Source organism: Amphiura filiformis, chromosome 14, assembly GCF_039555335.1.
Source record: "Amphiura filiformis chromosome 14, Afil_fr2py, whole genome shotgun sequence".
NCBI classification, from domain to species: domain Eukaryota; kingdom Metazoa; phylum Echinodermata; class Ophiuroidea; order Amphilepidida; family Amphiuridae; genus Amphiura; species Amphiura filiformis.
The window spans coordinates 60,350,838-60,373,898 of NC_092641.1; the positions used below are offsets into that span (position 1 = coordinate 60,350,838).

The following is a 23,061-nucleotide window of genomic DNA, read 5'->3' on the forward strand; positions in this document are numbered from 1 at the left end:
GAACTAAATTAATTATGAAATAAAGCATAAACCATTAAATTGATTTATAAATTAATCGGCATACAAACAATAAAGGAATTAAGCGATTATGTTTACTTACCATCATCCGTAGCCTCCTCTGAATATTCCTGACTTTGTCCGTCATCTTGAAAAAACACCTTGCTTTCTGCATTTGAAATTCAAATATAAATTTAAACACCAACACATTTTCTCAACCCATTCCTCACACACCCCTCTCCACACCCCAAACAACCCCACCTCACGCCAACACAAAAAAAACATGTAACAGCAAGCAAATACACCCTTTGGAACATATAAAGGTTTCCAACTATTTAAAACTGTTGCGATTTGGCAGTCACAGCATCTTGCATATGGTAGTGAGCTTTGGCAAAAATTGCATTGATAATTCTGTAGGTTCTGTGGTTCTTGAGTTATGTTGTAAAGAGGGCTGAAACAACAACACTTTTGCAAAACGTACATAACTCATAAACAACAATAAATCAAGCAAGTTTTCAAACTATATGGTTTGTAGAATGAACTTTTGTAAAACATCAAAGTGTTATTTTTCAATAATAAAGTGATTTAGATAATGAAAATCAATATTGTTTGGCTGCTTCGACCAACAATATCTCATTACGGTTAAACGTTACGTTCCATAAATTATGATAGTAGATAAACTTAAAGTCCCACCAGCCCCACATACCCCTATACGCACACCATAACATTTAACAACAAATTCCCTCCATTATAATATATTAAACGTACCTTGGTAATAGTAGATGCAAACAATTGTAATCATCGATGCCAACGCCAAGGCAGCTAACACAATAACAAAATATAAAATAATCTTCCTTGAATTTCGTAGTTTTGAATAAGTACTTGCATTGCCCGGTTCTGGAATATGACGTAGGGATTGATCAGAGTGCATTGTGGGAAATGCGCTGATTGGCTTCTGTCTCCTGAAACAAAAAGCTTACTATTACTATTTTTGACTACACTATGATTATGGGGTTAAAGGTCAACCTACTATCACGTTAGGCCAGACGTAGCATTACTTTGAGCAGGATAATCAATAATAAACCAGCAAATAAATGTCCAAAGAACGTGAAGAAATGACATGTGAAGGAAAGTCTTACTATTAATATGATTCATTTTGTTTGTGAAATATCGTTTTAATAAAGCAACAGTAAAGTGTGATTATGACTTTATTCATACTTGCGGGTCATAAGTGCATAATCAGTCCAAGAGAACGCCAAATATGGATCAGGAGTATTACATAATAATACCCTGCTATGACAATAGCTGCACTAGGTTAATCGTCATTTCATGTACCTATCCTTAAAACTTTTAATGCAAAGGTTGACAGCTAGAATTTCTATGGTGTATCATCCCATGACCTCCGGTACATTTCTCCCGCAGTGAAAACATTATTATATCAGTATACATAATTTTCACAGCAAGTATATGTTCACTACAAGTTTTTTTTTATCTAGAGACCCTAGAGTCTGGTTATAATGTTAATCTGTTGCTGTTGGTATTTTAAATGGCTTCTTTGCACTAAAAACAACAGCATAAATTAGTTTCATATATTCACATGAGGACACTTTATGAAGTGAAAATAAGTAAATACAAAATAGGATGCAAATATCATGGTCAGTGCATGGTCCAGAAAATGCCCCCAGGCAGTCTATCTGGCCTGGCACTATTTAACTCCTTGCATGAAGCAGGTATAAATTATGTTCAATCATAATAACATGAACCGAGATAAAATTATTACTATAAAGAAGGTTTAGGAAATATGAAGAGAAAGAATAACTCATCTTCTGATAAGATATTAACCCTTCATGAGAGGCTAGGATAAGATACCAATGTTGAATTTTACCACAATGTATGTGTCAAAGGTGCAGAGGTTCAGTAAAGAAGGGTAAGGGTTATTACACATGGCTTGGTTGGAGCCAAGCTGGGTTGGAGCTCCCCTGCTGACAGTGGAATGTGAAAATAAGATCGGAGAAAGAAAATTTATTACCCCCTTTTACTAGCTAATCGAGGGTAAAAATTGTCAAACTCTTTAAGGATACGTTGACCTAATGTATAATCTCCTTATGTGGTTAGCATGGCTGGGCCAGGAAATCCACAAGGTCAGCCAATGTATGTACATGTATTCGGTACATGTGCCATATCTTTTACAATGGGTGATAAATTTCTGGTTTGTTTTATTTCAAAACGCAACATTCGATATTCTAAAGCTTGGTCCAAATCCAAGAGAAGAACCAACTGTAGTAATTTATGTGGTTTCAAATTATATCAGACGTTGCCTTTTTGATAGAAATGGTGTTTGTTGATGTGCACAGTTTCCCATTAGATCATAACATGCTGTTGTACATCCAAGGTCAAAGGTCTTTTAATCCATATTTGGCGTTGTTCTGGGACTGATAATAGAGAGATTGCAATTTTCTAACGTAGTATCGAACGTACGTGGAATCTATTCAAAATCCCGTTACAAAAGAGTGATTTTGAATAGATTCCACGTACGTTCGATACGTAGGCCTACGTTTGGAAATCGCAATCTCTCTATTGTCCATTGAAATACGTGTCAGACCGGGCGTAAGTTGCTCAAATTGTGTTAAAACCATTAAAATGTTTTATTCTAGTCACACGGATTCAGAAAATGTATAGTTTGACTTATCTAGGACGTACCGTTTTTGAGTTACAACCGAAAAGGTCAATGGTCATGCGGTTGTTGTTTTTTGGCTCTATGGGGGTCAAAACATCAAAGTGCTCCGCTTTTGCCAAAAGAGGTGTCAAATTGTTTGTTTTGATTCAAATAAGGATAGGATTGTACCATCTAGGCATCTAGGATCTTTCGTTACCTAGGTAACACAGCAAAATGGTTAAGTACAATTGAGGCCTATTGACCTTGATCTATTTTTCTGTGTTACCTTGGTAACGAAACATCCAAACATTGTTTTTCGCCCTCGTGTGGCCATTTGCCAGCTCAAGCGTTGGTCTTGGTCCCAGACGGCTTGTACTCCATCGTGACGCGGGAGCACAATCCAGCTTGAAACCGAGACTAGTGATACGTACGTACGTATGGACGCCCGTATAAATGAAGCGTATAGAACATCCCATTTCTTTACATATGTTGTAACTAAAATGTACGTACGTACGTGGAAGAAACATTCAGTAGTCATGTTCAAAGTTTCAAACGTAGGTTATTTGTTGTGGTAAATTTAACCTAAGCGATGATACCAAAATACTTTCGCTAACTCTAGTGATCGTCCAATCATCTCTAGTCAGTGTCCACACATGTTACTGGCAGAATAAGTTTATCGGGCGTTATAGTAGTGTTAATTTTCCACTATTTCAGTTTCGCTAATCCCCTTTACACCGAAAATATGAAATTGCATGGCCGGAAAGCGTCAACTTTATATAGTTGTTATTACCGCTGTATATCAGTATGTGGTGTTTAATGTGATACGAATTGTCCGTGCGTGTTGTAAACCCAATCAGTTCATTTCTTAATTTATTGACTTTTATTAAGTGACTAAATCAAAATTAATCATATACCTACCATATCCTTTATTTACGAAAACCACACTTACTCACAGTAACCTGAACCATCGAACCGTATTTGGATTAGGGACTGGCATTTTTTACTGACATTATTGCATTATTGAGGAGAAGGGAAATGGTGGTCATCCTTAGTCAACCCTGTAGAAGGCTACAGTATTAGCCCAGAGGTAGAGGGTGGTCATGTAGTTTGGTGTGGTAGGCTATTGGTCGGAAGGCTGTAAGATCACGAGCTTTCTCATTTATTATCTATCCCACTCATTGTGGCCCTAAAGGTGCAGACACCACACCACAGTGGGTGTATAGCGTGCCGTGGTAAAATGGTGTTCCCATGTAGGCCTACTAGAAGAGCAATATCTGGACATGTAAAAGTTGAAGACCTTTTCGTAAAGAGCAGGTGATCAGCCCTGGCTTGTTGTCTATCACACTCAGCATTGAGGTCAACTTGCGCTGCCCTTTGGTGCTTGGCAGCATATCAACCCGTGGCGTGCTTTGAGGAATATGAGTATTCAGAACGCGTGTCTAAATGCCGTTTTATTATTATTATTATTATTAATATTATCTATCTATTTTGTTATATGGAATTCCGTTTCGGTTATGAAAACAAATACTACTCGCTATGCATCTACTTCAGATGTAGTATGACCCCCTTTAGCAAAGTAATGACCAGTCCCTAAATATAAAGAGCATTGTCTACATTGTATTTGGCATTGAATTTGAGCTGGAGTCATCGACTAAGAATTCTTTTGTCAAAATGGTACAAAAGACCAGCCTGTGACCTGCACTCGTAATCATTGAACTATGAAGTTGCAATTCTCGTGTCGTTTTGGCCCAGTCTGAGTAGTTAAGTTGTATATCGTTTGGTTTTGCTGAATATAGGGTCTACAAATTCCCCCCTAAATACTTTTTAAAATAAATCGAAACGAAACATATTTGACGAAATGCAAACGTGTAAAAGGGTATGGGTAACCTTATTTGTTTTACACATGTGGACCAAATTATAGCGTCACACGTCATTGCGTTCAGTACCGTCAAATTGGTCCGCATGTGTTGAACAAACAGAACTATACATATCTTTTTACTTTTTTACATTTCGTAAAATATTTGTCGACTTATTTAAGCACTTTTAAGTAGTGGACTTTATATATTAGTGGTACGATATTTTTCTTCAAATTAAATTTGACACAGTTGAGACCAGTATTGTTAGATATGGTTTTGCTGTTAACCAATAACAATGACTTTACCTCCACCGCTTCACTCAAAATACAATACACTGATTTAGGATGGCGACCCCTGGAATATAGTTCGCAGACAGTCACGTATCTTTTCCTTTTGTATGTTACCTATTCAAAATATTAAACAATACACATGGTGCATGTAGATATGGCTCGTTCGTTAGGAGCCAGTCATTATTTTGTCAAAGGGGAATAATGTACAGATTATCTTTAGAAGAAGATCTTTTTACTAGCATGAAAGTTCATCTGTGTTGGTAGACACCATAACAAAGGATTTTATATTTTTGATCTCAAAACAAGACTAAACGTATTTCAAATTTTCGGTCACAACATGACCCATTGGTTAAGGTCTTTGCCTTTGGTGCGAGAGATCCCGGGTTCAATTCCCCGCAAGATCAAACAAATTGAATTCTATTCTCCCCATGGCTCATCTGGTATTAAAAGGCAGGGCAGATGACCTATGATAAAAGACCTCGTTACAGTCGGTTCCGATCAGGGTAATAAGCCCGATTGTTGGTTACACTTGGCTGTCATGTAAAAATGCCAACACCATGGCGAATCCCTTCCATACTGCAGTTACTGTCCGTTTTCCTATACACAATACACAGTGCTCTCACCATTGACGCGCGACCTTTACAAATAGTGTATGTTAGAAGTATATTGCATTTGCCTAGTTAACATCACTGTGTGAAAAATAACCGGCCAATATTTAAACTATTCTCCAAACTTCTAGCAAATATATTTCTCTAACATGACCTAAAATTACAGCTAGGTTAGATGTTCAGAAATAGTCGCACTATCGTAGAATATGAGTGATGACAAAGCATAGCTAGCTCATAGCTAGCCAACTCCCCGTGTTAATTGAACGGCGATTTGACCGAAAATATTGAGCTATATTGGTCACGGACCGCTCCGTTCTGAAGGATGCCACAAAAAAACGGTACAAGCTACATTTAAACTATTCTATGAAATTCTAGAAAATATAGTTTTGTAACATGTCCTGAATTTTTAGCTAATTTAGGTGTTTGGAAATAGTCGCACTTTTGTGTTTTAGGAAGGATATGGAAACGACAGATAACACCAAAAATATGAAGAAATTATTTCCAAACCGTGTTAAGTCAACAATCATTATGTTGCTCATTTTCAAGAATGCTGGTTAACAAAAAGCAGGCCATTGTCTCATTTCGTGAACAAAGGTCCACATACCATTGTTTCCTTGCGTTTCCTTTATAATCAGTTACCCAACTGAAGCTGTATTATAGCACCTGATAGCGATACCGCACATATAAAACAGACACATGTGCACAACCAGAGAAGATCCGATTTAATCAGTTGAGCTGTTTCAATGAGTGTTATCTTGGTTTAATAGCTTTTAATGGGGTTTAAGTCCTGCAAAGGTCGAGATGAATTCATGCACCAAGTCACTTGTACCTGCACGTTATCTCCTGGATTTCAGCTGTTAATGCCTAGATATGCTTGATAAAAAAACAAGAAAACCACGCCAGGGACCAGTGACCTTTCAGTCGTTCTCTCTTGACAACTGGTATCATCTCCCATCTGGGTGTGTTGGGTCAAGTGTACAAACGGTCATTGGTCCTTAGCTCTGGTTGCAAGTATGCCCATGAAGGTCAAAGCAATGATACTTGATTTTACTATTGAATAAGCAACTCGTTTGCGCAAACTGTAAGTCTTGTGTAAGCGATTGACTTGTGTAAGAAGTGATGCATATTTTGTATTTTCATTCTATCAAAAGCTGTTTGCCGAGAAACGACGAACATTTGCACTCTTCTTCGTTTTGAGAAAAATGCAAAAATAGTCACACATTTATCAAGGGGTGTAGTACCACCTTAAGTTAGCTAGAACTTGACCAAATGAGTACAATATGGGTGTAATAATTTCCTTGGTGAAACAAAATTGGATGAATTTCTTTCTCAAAACAAATACATGTACTTTCAAATTGCGTTGCAACTGTACTCCCATGCAGACCTGCAACGGTCCGATCAAGAGCTTATGTCATTAAAGAAGAGCCAGTCCCTTAGCCAAAAAGTGGTTCGATAGATCACGTGTTCATGCAAAGTTCGCGTCAGTAAGCCTGTGGTTGTTGGTGCCGCAAGTAGAGAGAGAATATGGTAGGTTTGATTTTAATCATTAGTTCTAGTAATAATGTAAGTTAGTCACATAATAACGCATTATAAATAAACAAAATGGGTTTGCGAAGTGTGAAAACGTCATGTTTAATATTAATGAAATAGAATATTGAGATAGCAACGATGAAAACATAAATTTAATGTCTCCTTTTGACATGACACGTCACATATAATTCATTTTAATACATTTTTTTTCACATGTCAGTACATCTGAAATGGAGTTAAATGTGAGTGTATAGACATCAGATGTTATAAATTGAAGGATGTATTAGAAAATGTGTTTCATTTGCACAAAAAAATCAGGGTTTTTTTGTAGCATAGAGTAGATAATCATTGTTTGTAGTGTACTGGGTGATTTAAAATGAGCTGTACCCAACTTTACCCATTTTTTGTATATATTCGCGGAAATTGTACATATCAAAAAACTACCATAGATAGCAGTGATAAGTGTTCTGTAGTAGAAATTTTGAATTTTGATAATAAATGGTTTTAGTCAGAAGATATCGCATTTTCAATTTATCATCCCATTTTTAGACCAACACATGGAACTAAGTTTATCTGTGTTCTCTACCGCAGTAACAAAATTGGTGTGTTTTATAAAAATGTACTTTTCTTCAAAACCATTTAAGGTAAAGACACACCAATAATAGGAAACATACTATCCTGTTACAGCTTACAAACACAAATTATTTAAATGTCGGTAAGTATTTTATTTTAATTTTTGAATTTGGGTACAGTTCATTTTAAATCACCCTGTACAGGCCAGTCCAAGAACTACAACTACTGAGCCATATTTTGACTACGAAGAGGGGTTGCAACAACCCTAATTTTCAATTACAAACGTCATATACCGTTATATTTGGTACCAATGTATAGTTATGGGTCTCATTTATCCAGTGATACCAAAATAAGTACAAACATATGCCCCACATAATGCCGCTATGATGTCATATTGTGATGGCGCCCATGCAAATTTGGGAAATTCTGGTTATGTACAAAAGTATAGGCGAAAGTGATTTTCGGCTAAAAATGCTACAAAAAGGAATTTTTTCCTCGATCTAAAAGGAAATGACTATTTCAACCTAACTAATAAGTAAAAAGGCAGTAACTTTTAGAATAATTTCACAGGATGGAAATGAAAATCATTGATTTCACTGTAGAAACCAACCTATGGCCATCTTTGACGGCCGGTCCTACCGCCGGTAAAGGTCCTGGGGTAAAAAAAAGAAAGATGGATCTACGATAAGCTTAAAAGTCGTTGGGCGTAAACGCGTGCGTTTTATAGTGACGGATAAAATCTTAGGGAGGTTGGTACACCCCCTTCCTTCGTAGTTCTAGGTTTAATAACACATCACGACTCCCCGAAAATCCCCGTAGTGGATCAGTACCTAATTTGCATAAATCAAAGTTGGTTAAATCTTAATATAAAAAAACATAACAATGTTTTTCTTTCATCATAAGTTTGATTCATCTCCGATGTACATCATGTGTTATAGGGGAAAGGTCAAATGTCAAAATTTGGATTCCTCAAGGGACATGACAAAAATTGAAAAAAGTCTCTGATTTTGATAGAATTGGTTTCAGATTACTCCACTTGCAAGAACATTTTAAAACAGAAGTTTGCCATATCTCAGACTGTTTATTATCTTGGTAACACAGCAAAAAGGATCTACCAGTTGGATTAAAATTGGAGCATTTTTCAACTGTAGACAACTGTGGACTCAAAAATTGACCCTTGACCTTTTTGCCTATAACTCGAGAACTGTATGTCGGAGACACGTCATAAGCGGCCATTTTTGTATCTATGCCAAATTTAGCACTGTTCCACTACTTGGATTTTTGGGGACTTTCCAAGTTTCCATGTGTTATTAAATATGCCTTTTCTGAAATGAATGGTGACTAAATGGGGTCTGTTGCAATTAGTGGTGAGTTAGCCGCTTATTTTTTCTTAAATTGACTAGCTTAGTATTCTTGTCAGCAAATCATATCGCTAAATACGCTGCAGCGAGTTACTGATACTGTCTTCTTTAAATGTAAAAGAATGACTTTTGACTCTTCTGTGGATTGCCTACAGTATCACTCCATTGGAGTGAAATTCACTCTTTTGAGAGTAAATTCACTCTTTTGAGAGTAAATTTCACTCCTTCTTCACTCTTTGAATTACTTACATGCTTTTTCGGATTGCAATTTCTTAAGGGTACTTATACATGATTTACCGACAAGTAACTCATATCGGAATTCAACTATTTACTATGAAAAGGAAAGATGGACTTATTTACATTTTGGAGAAGGTCTCAAACAGATAATGAAGACTTTTTCTAGAGTTTTTTTTTTCAACAATAGTAATAGTTTCAACAATGGTTTACTGGCTTAACCTAAAAATCGGGAGAGGTGCCATGTTTTTGGATTCAGACGAAAATTGATGTACGAATAAAACATTTGTTTTTTGATCGATTACAAAAATTAATTATACCATGTCTGTCAATCATTACACTACCATTTTTACTCCAAGGGCTCTTTGATTTATTCGAATAATTGTAAAGATAGAGTGAATCCCCTGGACCTCTATATTTACGCATATGTGATCCTTAATGTTCAGTCTTGTGATTTAACTCCATTGTTTTGATCACTGTATGCAATCTTATGCAGAGAAATGTCGTCTTTTTCACTTTTTTTTATACATTTAGAGAATATCCGGATCTGTATTATCTATATTATTTAAGTGTGTAAGTTTCAGTGGCAGATTTGACACCAGGAAGACAGTTGACGCTGCTTCTATCTATTTGGGCTTCTGGTTAACGTTTTAAAAACATTTTGGTGTTTGCAGTAGTCTGCAAAATTTTAAAATAACTCAAAAGTCTCAAATGATAGGCAAAATAATAAACATGAGGTTAGCTTATTACCTACATTACATTATCATAAAGCTCGGTCTTTTTATTAGCAGTATATACCTAAAGCCAACTATTTAGAAGTACCATATTTGGTAGTGTTTTCGTGTTGTGAAATGCGCTCCAAATAAAATATGAAAGGCTTGCTCGGTCAACTGAAACAGGTTTCTTGTTGCCAACTGAAATAGGTTTATTGTTGTCAACGTGAAAAGAATGGTAGATTTGAGAATTCATTTCATTCATTTCCACCGTTGAATAAAATATTATTTAGTCCCTAGATTCGAAATTATTTATTTAGGTCACGCACCAAAAAAATAAAGGAATTTTACCCCCGACACAATTCCAACCAAAAATAACTTGAGTCGTTGGGATAAGAGAATGAATGCTAAATGCGATCTATGTGGTAAAAAGCAACATGTTTTGAACAACTGTAAAGTAATGTTGCAACAAGGTTATACATGGCGCAATAATTCTGTTCTCCGCATTATCCTTGACACCCTCCGTGAAGTTAGCGATTCCTCCTGGACCTTCTATTGCGATCTTGCCGGTGCTTCTACCACCTGACATCCTGGCTACCCAACAAAGACCTGATCTGGTCCTCGTCAACCGCGCTTCCAAAAAATAAATTACCATTGAGCACACCATCCCTTTTGAAAAAAACATTCATAATGCTCATGTCTACAAGACGAGCAAATATGCTGGTTTGATCATGGACTTACGGTAACAGAATTATGACGCCAAACTTCTATGTGTTGAAATTTGCAGTCGAGGCCTTATCTCTGACAAAAAATAAGTGCACTAGGATAATAAGGATTCGTAAAAAACTTCAAAAAGAAATAAGTTAACGTGCAATATTGGGTTCCTATACAATTTTTTACACAAAGTACGACCACGCTTTGGCTTTTAAACTTTTTGGATTCCCTTTGAAAATGTCTTTTATTCTTTTTTAAAGGGTATATTTTCTTGTACAGTGTTGAATGTTTTGTATGTATTGGTATTTATGCACCTGCGGAGATATGGGGATGGCATTGTGTCTTCCCCATTCTCTAGTCTGGTTTATGTGTTTTCTTTTCAATCATTGTGCTTAAAGTTTGTATGTTTTTAAAAATATTTTTTAAGAAATGTAATTTTGCCACACATCTACATTATTGTGTGTGCAGCGCAAAGGGAGCCCTGCACTCATAAAATTATCTATTCCGATGAGGATTTAATAGATTTCTATTCAAAACGACTCATCGAATTGACATGTCAAGACCATTCACCAAAATCAATTGAGTTCTCTTTCTTCTATGATTAAAAGCAACATAATAGATGACGGATAGTATTATAAACAATTATTAGGTTTTTAGCGGGTTCGCCGTCGGACAAATTTAGAACTGTCAAGCTTTCGTCAGGAGTAATTCTGACTTCGGCGGCAGTCTTCAGTGAACGGCTCTTTTCAGAGCCACCAAACCTTCAAATTTAGCAGATAGGCGAAATCTGCTTGTTCTCCGTTGACAAGGTGCAGTCTTCAGGGAACAGCTCTTTTCAGAGCCAAAAACCTTCAAATTTATAGGCGAAATCTGCTTGTTCTCTGCTAACAAGGGGCAGTCTTCAGTGAATGGCTCTTTTCAGAGCCACCAAAACCTTTAAATTTAGCAGATAGACGAGGTCTGCTTGTTTTCTGTAGACACGCCAGTCTTCAGTGAACGACTCTTTTCAGAGCCACCAAACCTTCAAATTGAGCAAATAGGCGAGATCTGCTTGTTCTCTGTTGATAAGGGACAGTCTTCAGTGAACGGCTCTTTTCAGAGCCATCAGTAGGCAAGGGGCGACCTACACGTCTCATTCTTTGGTACTTTGTCCGGAAGAAGTCAGAGCTACTCCTGACGAAAGCTTGACAGTTCTAAACTTGCCTATCCCTATTGTAATCAGTCTCGCTTGTGTACACGGATTATTCAACTCTATTATTCAACAATGAATTACCCTTAATGAATAAAATGACCCTTTCAGCAGTTTATCTTCTCCGAGGGGGATATATTAGAATCTTATCAAAAGGAGTTGGAGATCTTGTCAATTTGAATCGTTACTTGTTAAAATAAAACGGAAACTATTCATTTTGATGAGATTGTTGATTCAAAGTGATAATATACCTAATTAAAATGAAGGTATCATCAAAGTTGTCGACCACTTCAAGTATCTCGGTGCTTACTGCAGTACTGACGCGTCTAATATCAGAGAGCTGAACAACAAAATTGGCAGAGCCACAAGAGCCTTCAGAGAGCTGGACAAAGTGTAGAAGGATCGTAGCATCAACCTGGAGTTCAATGCTTGAGTACTCTCCCAGAGAGGAATGAGAATAGAATGGATGCTTTTGACATGCGCTGTTAACTCAAAGTCCTTCGAGTGATATGGTCACAACATAATAGCTGTACACGATCTAAGACCAAACTGACCCAACTCACATCAGTCGTCCGGAAGCGCAGCCTACAGTGGTTTGGACATCTGCAGCGAATGGAGAAAGACCGCACCCCCAAGATGCTCTACCTTTGAAAGCCAACCCATGGGAGACGCAAACCTGGTCGTCCAAAGACATCATAGAGAGACTTCATCCACATCTCACGGCTGGACCTAGGGTTGACTGTAGAGGAAGCAGGTTGCCGTTCTAGATTATAGGACTTGGAAGCAGGTGCAGAAATGTATGACGCTGACTGGTAAGTAGGTATTTGACTAGTATGTGTATAAGAATTGTTACCTCAATAACTACAATAGTGTGACATATCTTTCTTTAGGAGACGCCAAACACCAATCAGCCTATTTCCCATAGTGCACTTTCATCACCTGCTACGTCATATCCGGGTATGTTAAATGAACCAATCAACGCAAGCAATGATTCAAAACGACGCAGTTCAAGGAAGATTATTTTATCTTTCATTACTGTGGTAGCTGTATTGGCATTGGGATTGGGATTGATGATATCAATTGTCTGCGTCTATTATTACAATGGTAAGTATAATGGAAGATTTCATTCAAATTTTAATGTAGTTGCTCTTTACCCAATACGCTGGTAGAACATGCAGAGGTGACTTAATAAGGGTATACGATGTATTGTTGGTCGAAGCAGCAAAAAAAGTAGTTCACAGCATCTTGCGAATGGCAGTGAGCTTTAGCAAAATTGCATTGCTCAATTCATAGCGAGCGTGTAGAAGAATTCAAATATCACAGATATACTTTTGTAGGTCCTGTGGTTCTTGAGTTATGTTGTAAAGAGGGCTGAAACAACAACACTTTTGTAAAACGTACATAACTCATTAACAACAATAAATTAAGCAAGTTTTCAAAGTAGGCCCCCCCCCTATATGATTTGTAGAATGATCTTTTGCAAAACACCAAAGTGTTATTTTCAATAATATATTGATTCAGTTAATGAAAAATGGAAAAAAAAAATTGCCATGATGCAGTCATGTCTACAGTAGAATTCATTTCGACCTTAAACCCCATTAAAAGCTATTAAATCAAGATAACACTCATTGAAAACAGCTCAACTGATTAAATCAGATCTTCTCTGGTTGTGCACATGTGTCTGTTTTATATGTGCGGTATCGCAATGAGCTGGTATTTATAGCTTCAGTTGGGTAACCGATTATAAAGGAAACGCAAGGAAACAAAGGTATGTGGACCTTTGTTCACGAAATGAGACAATGGCCTGCTTTTTGTTAACCAGCATTCTTGAAAATGTGCAACATAATGATTGTTGACTTAACACGGTTTGGAAATAATTTCTTCATATTTTTTGGTGTTATCTGTCGTTTATATATCCTTCCTAAAACACCAAAGTACGAATATTTACAAACATCTAAATTAGCTAAAAAATTAGGACATGTTACAAAACTATATTTTCTAGAGTAAAATCAAGAGTACTTTTAATATTGGCTGGTTATTTTTCACACAGCGACGTTAACTAGGCAATGTACTATTATAACATACACTAAAACACCGAAGTACGCATATTTCCAAACATCTAAATTAGCTAAAAATTTAGGACATGTTACAAAACTATATTTTTTAGAATTTTAGAAGAGTACTTTTAATATCGGCCGGTTATTTTTCACACAGCGACGTTAACTAGGAAAATCCCCATACTTCTAACGTACGCTATTTGTAGAGGTCACGCGTCAATGGGAAGAGCACTGTGTATTGTGTATAGGAAAACGGACAGTAACTGCAGTATGCCTGCTTCGATGAACAATACCTCGTATACCCTTAATATGACTTTATGTCGATCTTTGCTCTGTTGACCTACAAACACAATAAACTTAGCCGATTGCATAAAGATGCAAGTTGGGACATGTGTAAACATGTGTACAAATATGACACAAACTCAGGTTTGAAATTTTTTACCAATTTCATATTACAAGATCGTAGATTATGGCTTTTAAGTAAAACTGCCATTTGGTTGTTGTTACATGGGATTATTCATTGTGCGTGTGGATGTAAATAATGTTTCAAATTATGGATTGTTGATGGTCAATGGCCATGATGCAGGGAGGTAAATAAAAATAATTTACAGGGTGGGCAATTTAATTTATTTTTGCCCTCAAACAATGGAAAATAATTTACTGGGTGGGCAGCGATAATTTATGGCATCCAGGCGTTTGGATTTTCGGAAATGTAGACCTGTTTTTGCGTACAATTTGGCTTTAAGGGGGTACTACACCCCTTGATAAATTTGTGTCAATTTTTAAATTTTTCTCAAAAACTAATAACACAGTGGGAACAGAATTTACGTATATTATAGGGGCAAGGAATCCAATTACTACACTGAAATTTCCGTGACCCAAGACCCAAGACATGCGGTTCGTTATTTATGATAAGAAAAGAGGTACCGTTAGAATATACCTCATTTCCTATCATATATACTGAACCGCTTTTCTTGAGTCACTGAAATTTCAGTGTAGTAATTGGATTCCTTGCCCCAATAATATACATAACTTTTGTTACCAGTATGTTATTATTTTTTGAGAAAAATGCAAAAATAGTCACAAATTTACCGCAGGGTGTAGTACCCTAATGTAAAAATGGACATTACACTACCCTAAATGCATATTCTGCCAGGTTTTAGCATATTCGTGTAGCAACTTTCAAGAAAAGTAATTATATTCCATATTATATTTAACTTTGGGTATTTAGAAATCTTATACTAATTGTCACTCACCATTAATTCTACGTAGGAAAAAAACAGTACAATTAGATGGTAATTATTATATGGTGCCCAATTTTTTTGTGGGCAAAATAATTTACTGGGTGGGCACTTTTGGGCAATGGGCAAGTTGAATTTACTGGGTGGGCAAAATAATTTACTGGGTGGGCAAATGCCCACCCAGTTATCATGTTATTTACCTCCCTGCCATGATGGCGGCAGAAGCATTCCCAAATACGGCGGTGTGGGTTGTGTTTGGTAGGGTGCAGGGCTGTCAACTCTAAGTAATTGGGCATGAGAATCATGCTTTTGGGGCACTTTCTCACGCAAAGGTAGTAACATCTCAAACATCCTCAAAACATTAAGTGAAAACAAAACTCATTCCAAATAACGTGTTTCTGGTGACGACGATCTAAAATCCTGATTTCTACTCCAAAACGTCTTTGTTTTCTACGGAAACTTCATATTTAGATGAAATAATTATGAGAGTATGACTTTGTACCAAAGCAATATGGTTTAAGTACTTACTAACGAAAGAGGATAAATTAGAACCCCTCTTAGATTCTTGAAAATATATGCCTGGGTATGCCTGTCAATAACAGCGGGACGAGTCACGAGTTAGAACAAGATGTCACTTCAAGCAAACCTGAAATTTGACAGTGTGGTGGGATGAGAGTATGTTATGTAAAGACCTATAGCTATAATTCCTTTTTTACTTTTTTCATATTTCAGGTGTAGATAAAGAGGTGTTGTTTCAGGATGACGAACAAATTCATGACTATTCAGAGGAGGATCGAGATTATGGTAAATTTTTTTGGTGAAACTTTTTATAGAGGTTGCTTTTTATATATATTTTATGTTGCTAGTTATTTATTATAATAAATTTATTTCATAATATTCATTATTATTAATTTCATTTTTTTACATTCAGCTCATTCTATCAATCCAACAAGCGGTACAATCATCGAAGCACGCCCTCTGTTCGGTCATCACTCTCATCCAGGTGAAAAATGTTATATTTAAGATTATTATATGTTTTATGACAGTCTTTAAAATTTGCTTTCTCATCGGTAGGCCTGAACAAAACTGTTCTTCGTCCCACATAGTAATTTTATATTTCCCATCTTCACCACAGAGTGCAGTGTTGGAGACGTCGCTAAATCGAGGAATTTCGAGCTCTTGCATAACATGGTTGGCGTAGTAACTCGTCATCCGGTCACGTGTCCTGGTGTCATCAGCAGTTGGCGTTTCTTTGCTAGCAATGCGGCTTCCTTCAAAGCCATTGTGTTTAGACCAGATGCTGAAGGCAATCCTATCAAATGGAGAATCGTGGGTGTCAATGACATTCCAGCAACAGCTGTTCAGATCAATGCAATGAGTACCTATCTTGTAAGCGTTGGTGAACAAATATCAGTTGAAGCCGGTGACGTCATTGGATTAGCAACATCAGGTGCTACAAATCCGGGCATTCATATAGATGGTAGTGGTACACGAGGTGCACGGTTCTTTTTGATTAGCTCATCCAGTAACTTGGAGACTGGAATAACGTATACTACTACTCATGGAGAGAGTCGAGTGACGATATCTCTATCGGCAGAGGTGTCACCTTCAACTGAGGGTAAATATTACTTTTGCTCACCTCATAACACTGGCTCACTTATTCAAGCACCCCTGTTTTATGGCTTTATAAAAAGTAACAAAAATTAACGCAGCTGTTTTACATACGTCTATAGCTTCAGAACCAGTCATCGTATTCGTATTAATTTAAGGTGGTACTACACCCCTTAATAAATTTGTGACTATTTCTGCATTTTTCTCAAAAAATAATAACACACTGGTAACAAGAGTTATATATATTATAGGGGTAAGGAATCCAGATACTACACTGGAATTTCAGTGACTCAAGACAAGCGGTAGGTTATGTCTGATAAGAAAAGAGGTACCGCTATAAGTACCTCATTTCATTTCACGCATTTTGATATCCCATTTGTCCAATGTCGTTTAATATTAGCAACACAGCAATACAGTGTTTTTAAAGAAAATTAGACAAATTTAAAACGTTTTGGCTCAATACCAATGGCCGCCCTGATATTTAAGATTTTAAGGTGTTTTTTTTTTTTTTTTGATTTAACGATATTGTAAATGTTTCTAGAAGTGGTCAACTACACTTTATATTACAGTTATGTTTAAGTGTCAGAATTATCTGAATAGATTTTGGCTATTGATGCTCAGAAAATCCTTGTCATATTAAATCCAATGTTGTTAAATGTGGGTGACTTAATTAACAATTTCATCCCGCCTACTTTATACCATCAATACTCTCCTTCAACAGCAACTACACCGACTACTGAACCTCAAGATGACGTCACAACAACGGCCACAACAACGGCAAAGATTACCACAACCACTGAGGGTATGTATCAGTGGGGTCAGATTGTTTCCATTTCCTATTTGTCATAGCACGGCTTTTAAATACGTGCATCAAAGAGATCAACCTACCAAATGTTGGATGTGAATTTATAAACACAGGAATGCAATTGACCTTTTCGGTAAATCCCATAAACCTTTGCGGGTAGACCCAAGATGTCGTCGTTTGACGTCACGCCGATGTGCACATCGTTTAGCGAGCATCCTTACTGCGCATTTTAAAGCCGTGAAGTGCGCAGAAACGATGTGCTCATCGGCATGACGACATCACAGGTCTACCAGTAAAGGCTTATGTGATTTACCGAAAAGGTCAATTATCTCTTAAAACTTGCAAGGGAAGAAGTATTTGCCTTCAACACTACCACCAATGCACAATTCACAAAACGTCTCCTCGGCATTTACTTTATGCCACCTGGAGGTCTCAATTTCTGAGGGAGGCACAGTCTCCGATAAAGTGTTCAAAATGCCAAATCTGTGTCGCCCATAGTTTCAAGTCGTATTCAGACTAGTTTCGTCAGAAAGAAATAACTTCTATTAATATAACCTATACTTAGGAGTTGCTTTCTCAAATGTGTGGGGCTAGAGTTTGTAACATGCCTAGAAAGTATAAACAAATAAAGCTGATTATGCACATCCATTTTTTTCCTCCATGTCGCCAGCCAAGGTGCGTTCCGTATAATGTGTCCCTGCTCGCTAAACATGCGCGCATATAATGGATTATAGGTACTTCTCATTAGCTGGTATCAATCATGCCCTAATTATAAAGTATAAAACATCACAACACAGGTTATTAAATTTTTCCAACAGGTCTTTTAGACAATGTCGCCAATATTGTTCACAGATACGTTACCATATTTCTAATGTATAACAATCTGTGAAAATAATTTTCTAGATGAATGTTCTCATATGTGATGGATCAAGCAGACTCCACAGTTATATTATATTATGTGGTACATAACACAATGGTTTCAAAGTAAAAAAAATCAGGTCCATTAATGACAAAAATTCCTGACGTTACGTTCACGTAGTCACAGATACGTTACCTAAACTCTACTCCCCTCTGAAAAACGCTGTGATAAATGAAGCCAAATACCATACCAGACTTTAGTACATTGGGTGATGACTGATCAAGTATGGGTATTAGGTCGGTAAGTTTTTACACTTGCAAGATTAAGACAAAGGTGGGAAAAGGCTTCACAGATACGTTACCACAGATACGTTACCCCAAATACGTACAAGTAATATTGCTCAAAATGAAATGTTGAAAAATCACCCATGCATTGTTTTGTGTTCTGAAACTATTAAAGTTTACGTTTCTGAATGATTTTCATGAATTCTTCGTGGTTGGCATTTTGTCATTCCTGAGACCAAACTTGCCATGACCCTTCCTTTAGCGAAGTTTTCAATCAATAATAAGTACCCTTCGCATTGAGTGATTTGACGTTTTGAATTGAGTGTACTAGTAAATTCTTTGTTTATTCCTTGAATTCACATATTTGAAAACCAGTGAGAAAAGACTTTTAGACCCGGTATTGAGAGATGTGTTGTAGCATAATTGTTGTTGAAAATGGGAAAACCATGATTTATTAAAGACGAAACATTACGTGTATAGAAGCATAGTAGAAAATGTAACCAAACAGACAATCGGCATTATAATATTGACATCATTGCAGCTTCTTCTGGTTCGCCGTCTTTACGACTTGTCTATAGTGGAACTAAATCTGACAGAGGTCGGGTGGAAGTACTTCATAATGGTATCTGGGGTACAGTGTGTGATGATGCCTGGGACCACCAAGACGCAAAAGTAGTGTGTCGTCAACTTGGACTACCATATGAGGACGCATACGCAATGAGTCAGGCATACTTTGGTCAAGGTTCTGGACCTGTGTGGCTGGATGAAGTACAATGTTCGGGATCTGAAGACAGCTTAGATGAATGCCAGCATGCAGGATGGGGTATTGGGAATTGTGGGCATGGAGAGGATGCTGGCGTGGTTTGTGCAGAACTAGGTAAGTAAACTCCTCAACAAACGTTTGGAAAGTTTTTTCAAGCATCTATATATATCTCAGATTATTTGTGACATGTTCATATCGTGTTTAATATCAGTGGATGGCTACGTTATTTCCCTTTACAATGACACCACGTTTGACACAATCACCTTTTTCTCGGCTGCATACACATCTTGTGAATGTAGTGGGGTCTCAAACAGAATGTGCCTAATTGACCATTATTCTGTGCTCAAATAACACTAGTTACTAACTTTAATAGCGGGTGGAAAAACCATACGCAGTCACAACAGCCAGGCACCTCCTCCTCATGCTGCTCACCAACCTGGTCACACGTTGTTGTGGAATGGCATTCCATTCTTCAACCAGGGTTCGTCGTAGGTCATTCAATGTGGTTGCATTGGATACTCTGGCACGGGTCTCACAAGTGTTCAATCGGGTTGAGGTCTGGGCTGATGACATGCCATTCCACCCTCTCTACTCCCATATTCTGTAGGTAGTCGTTGACGTGTAGGAGCAGGGGTTGTCCGTTGTCATCTTGTTGGATTGGATTAAGTCCCAAAGATATGGGATTGCAGCTTGCTGCACATAATAATGGTCAATTTGGCACATTCGGTTTGATACTCCACTACATCCACAAGCCGTGTACTCAGGCGTGAAAAGATCATTGTTTCAAATATGGTGTCATTGTAAAGGGGGAATAAAGTATATAGCTATCCACTGATATGCAACACGACATGAACATGTCACAAATACATACAGATGCTTGAAAAAACTTTCCAAACTTTTGTTTATATCATTGCGTATTGTCTGTTTGTTACTACTCGTTTCTGAAGCTGAAATATAGCTTAATTATAATTTGCAAGGTTTTTTAAGCGTTACGTACGCTTACGGGAAGGGGTATGAACGTTTGGACAGTATTTATTGTGGAACATTAGAGCACATCAGACATATCGAATTGCATTCTGAATACGAAGAATGTCCTTGTGATATCAAATAATTTAGATTTTTTGAAATTCGCAATGTAATACACATTTTATGGCAAATCATTAAAAATTGATATTTTTGATATTTAAGAGTACTTGAAGTAAACTTTATAAATCTGATGATTTATACTTAAAGTGTATGTAAGTGGGATGAAAAGCCGACGATAAATTTAAAATTTTAACCTTTCATATTGAAGATATGGATTTTTAAAAAAAAAAAAAAAAAAAAAATAGGTCTTTTTGGGAAAAAAATCCATATCTTCAATATAAAAGGTCAAAATTTTCAATTGATCGTCGGCTTTTCCTCCCAGCTACATACACTTTAAGAATATATCATTAGATTTATAAAATTTATTTCGAGGACTGTTATATATCAAAAATTTGAAAAATATCAAATTTTAATAATTTGTCATAAAATTTGTATTATATCGTGAATTTCAAAAATGAAAATTATTTGATATCAGAAAGACACGCTTCGTATTCAGAATGCAATTCGATAGTCTGAGGTGCTCTCATGTCCCACAAAAAAATACTGTCGAAACGCCATAAACGCTCATTCTAGATCCCTTAAGGTTCCTTTATCATTTCTTCGTAATTATAGAGGGTCGGTGATTCACTCTATCATTTAAAACAAGTATTTGAAGAAATCAAAGGGCCTTTTTTTTTGGAGTAAAATAATTGTAATGTAATGATTGTAAGACACAATTTCAATCAATGACAAAAATTAATTTTTGTAAATCGTTCAAAAAAAAAATTTTGAATTTAGCCTGAATCCAGAAATATGGCCTCTCAAGTCATTTTTTAGGTCAAGGCTGTTTTTACTATTATCCAGCGAATCATTGTTGAAGCTATTTCATATACATGTTCAAAAATCATTAGAGAAAGAATTGGACCATATATTGTTGAAATATCTTTTGTTGATTTCGAATGATAATGGCATGACGTCGTAATTGTTGTAAGTCAAATTCCAACAACCAAAACAAAATATTGCGACGCAGATATTTCCAGACTTATGCCATTTCATCATCGTATCAGTATCTTCATTAGGCAAAGAAATTGTTTGCATGTCCAGTTGTTTTTTTGGGGGGCGGGTCGGTAGTTCGGAAAAATATTTTAATGACCTAGGCAATGAGCATTGGAAAGATGAATCAATACTTCAGACCGTCAATACGCCAAAAATATATTCAATAAGGCATAAAACGCAAAGTTTATTCGAAAGACGGATGCAGGAAGTGTGTTTTATGAGTTTACAGTAATGATTTTCTTCTTAACAAAGTGCTGTTGGTCAAATTTAGCTTTGAAATGAAATTTACACACAGAAAAAGTAATAAAAAACCATTACAATTATAAACTTTAAAAAAATTGAAAAGGGCCGACCCTGATTTTGGCCAAATTTTTTGGCCTTATTTATTTGAGACCCTCTCCAAACGTTCATGCTATTTCTACGTAAAACGGTCATCCCATCTTTACAGTGTGTTATTTACGACAGAGATGAATATCGTTGCTGGACCAGAAAATTTACCTTTAAAATCAATACCGGCTGTGACATGCCCTCCTGGAGTTATAAGCAAAATGGTCGAAGGAAACGCCGGGGTCAAAACCTGAAACATTCTCCGTCTTCCATGTTCACCAAAAAAGTCTCACAATAATATTGTTCATCATAAAAGCAATACGGAACAATAATAATTTTCATTGTATCGAAAGCTTCATTACTTAGGTAACGTCGCAACGTTGTCTAGGTCTATAATAACAGAATTCAATGGCCATTGGTCTTTTCACCATGTTACCATGGTAAGGTAACCATGGTAACATCCTGGCTATGGCAATTTGAATTGTTCATACGACCTTTCTGAAGGGTATGACACAGATAGGTAAAAGTATACTTTTTTGTGAATCCTTATGACAAGTGAAATAATTTGGTGTATTTTTAACAATATTTTAGCGGTTTTGGATTTAACTTCTGTCAGAACTTTGGCACTTCATATCTCAAAATGCCAAATGTTGACCATGCTGACAGAGGGCCATTAATTAAGCTTATCTTTCATAATAGCTCAGTCCCTATAACCTGAGTGCACCGTGTCAATGTTTATAATGTTTGGAGAATTTCAGTCAGATCAATGTCTTCAGAAGCAATATCTATCAAAACGTCAAAACTCTATATTTAGATTTATTCAAACCAATTAAGGTATGGAAGAGATATTTAGTGATCTTCAAGAAGATAAATTCAATATAACTTCAATACTTCTTGTTCCACGACTTCACAGATTTGAACACGAATCCAACTCCAGACCTACTTAATACCGGAATATGTGGTACTCGTCCTCTTGCTCAGCAACGTATCGTCGGTGGGGAAACCTCTGACCCTGGGGAATGGCCATGGGCAAGCTTCATGTACGAATTTTCAGGTGGCGAGACGTGTACAGCTTCGTTGCTAAATAACGAATGGGCAATAACTGCTGCACATTGCGGGTAGGTAACAGTTCGTGAATGTTGTTCAAACTAACAAAACAGTGATAATCTGTATGTAAGCATCCAGGATCAGCTTTCGTATTTTTCATACGGCGAGTCAGCAGTAAATTATTTGGTCAGGATAGTTCAAATCGCAAACTGCGTTTTATAGGGA

The 23,061-nt window shown here is 36.7% G+C and overlaps 2 protein-coding genes across 3 annotated transcripts in view; one reads left to right on the forward strand and one right to left on the reverse strand.

Moving 5' to 3' along the window:
• The window catches only part of LOC140170384 (neurotrypsin-like), a 37,095-nt gene extending 33,423 nt beyond the window's left edge, over positions 1 to 3,672 (reverse strand). Inside the window, exons 1-3 of one of the 2 annotated variants that reach the window (XM_072193761.1) lie at positions 3,572 to 3,672; positions 766 to 959; positions 101 to 166 (exon numbers count right to left, since the gene is read on the reverse strand). In XM_072193761.1, coding sequence (XP_072049862.1) covers positions 101 to 166; positions 766 to 928 — 229 coding nt within the window. In that variant the 5' untranslated portion in view covers positions 929 to 959; positions 3,572 to 3,672. Of the gene's footprint in view, positions 1 to 100; positions 167 to 765; positions 960 to 3,163; positions 3,452 to 3,571 lie in introns of those variants that run through there. The other variant, XM_072193760.1, reaches the window with a different exon arrangement.
• Positions 3,673 to 6,851: 3,179 nt separating this feature from the next.
• Positions 6,852 to 23,061, forward strand: part of LOC140170393 (neurotrypsin-like) — a 28,043-nt gene continuing 11,833 nt past the window's right edge. Inside the window, exons 1-8 of the mRNA XM_072193770.1 lie at positions 6,852 to 6,934; positions 12,612 to 12,825; positions 15,752 to 15,823; positions 15,951 to 16,022; positions 16,155 to 16,637; positions 17,352 to 17,432; positions 19,120 to 19,455; positions 22,703 to 22,907. Coding sequence (XP_072049871.1) covers positions 6,932 to 6,934; positions 12,612 to 12,825; positions 15,752 to 15,823; positions 15,951 to 16,022; positions 16,155 to 16,637; positions 17,352 to 17,432; positions 19,120 to 19,455; positions 22,703 to 22,907 — 1,466 coding nt within the window. The 5' untranslated portion in view covers positions 6,852 to 6,931. The remainder of the gene's footprint in view (positions 6,935 to 12,611; positions 12,826 to 15,751; positions 15,824 to 15,950; positions 16,023 to 16,154; positions 16,638 to 17,351; positions 17,433 to 19,119; positions 19,456 to 22,702; positions 22,908 to 23,061) is intronic.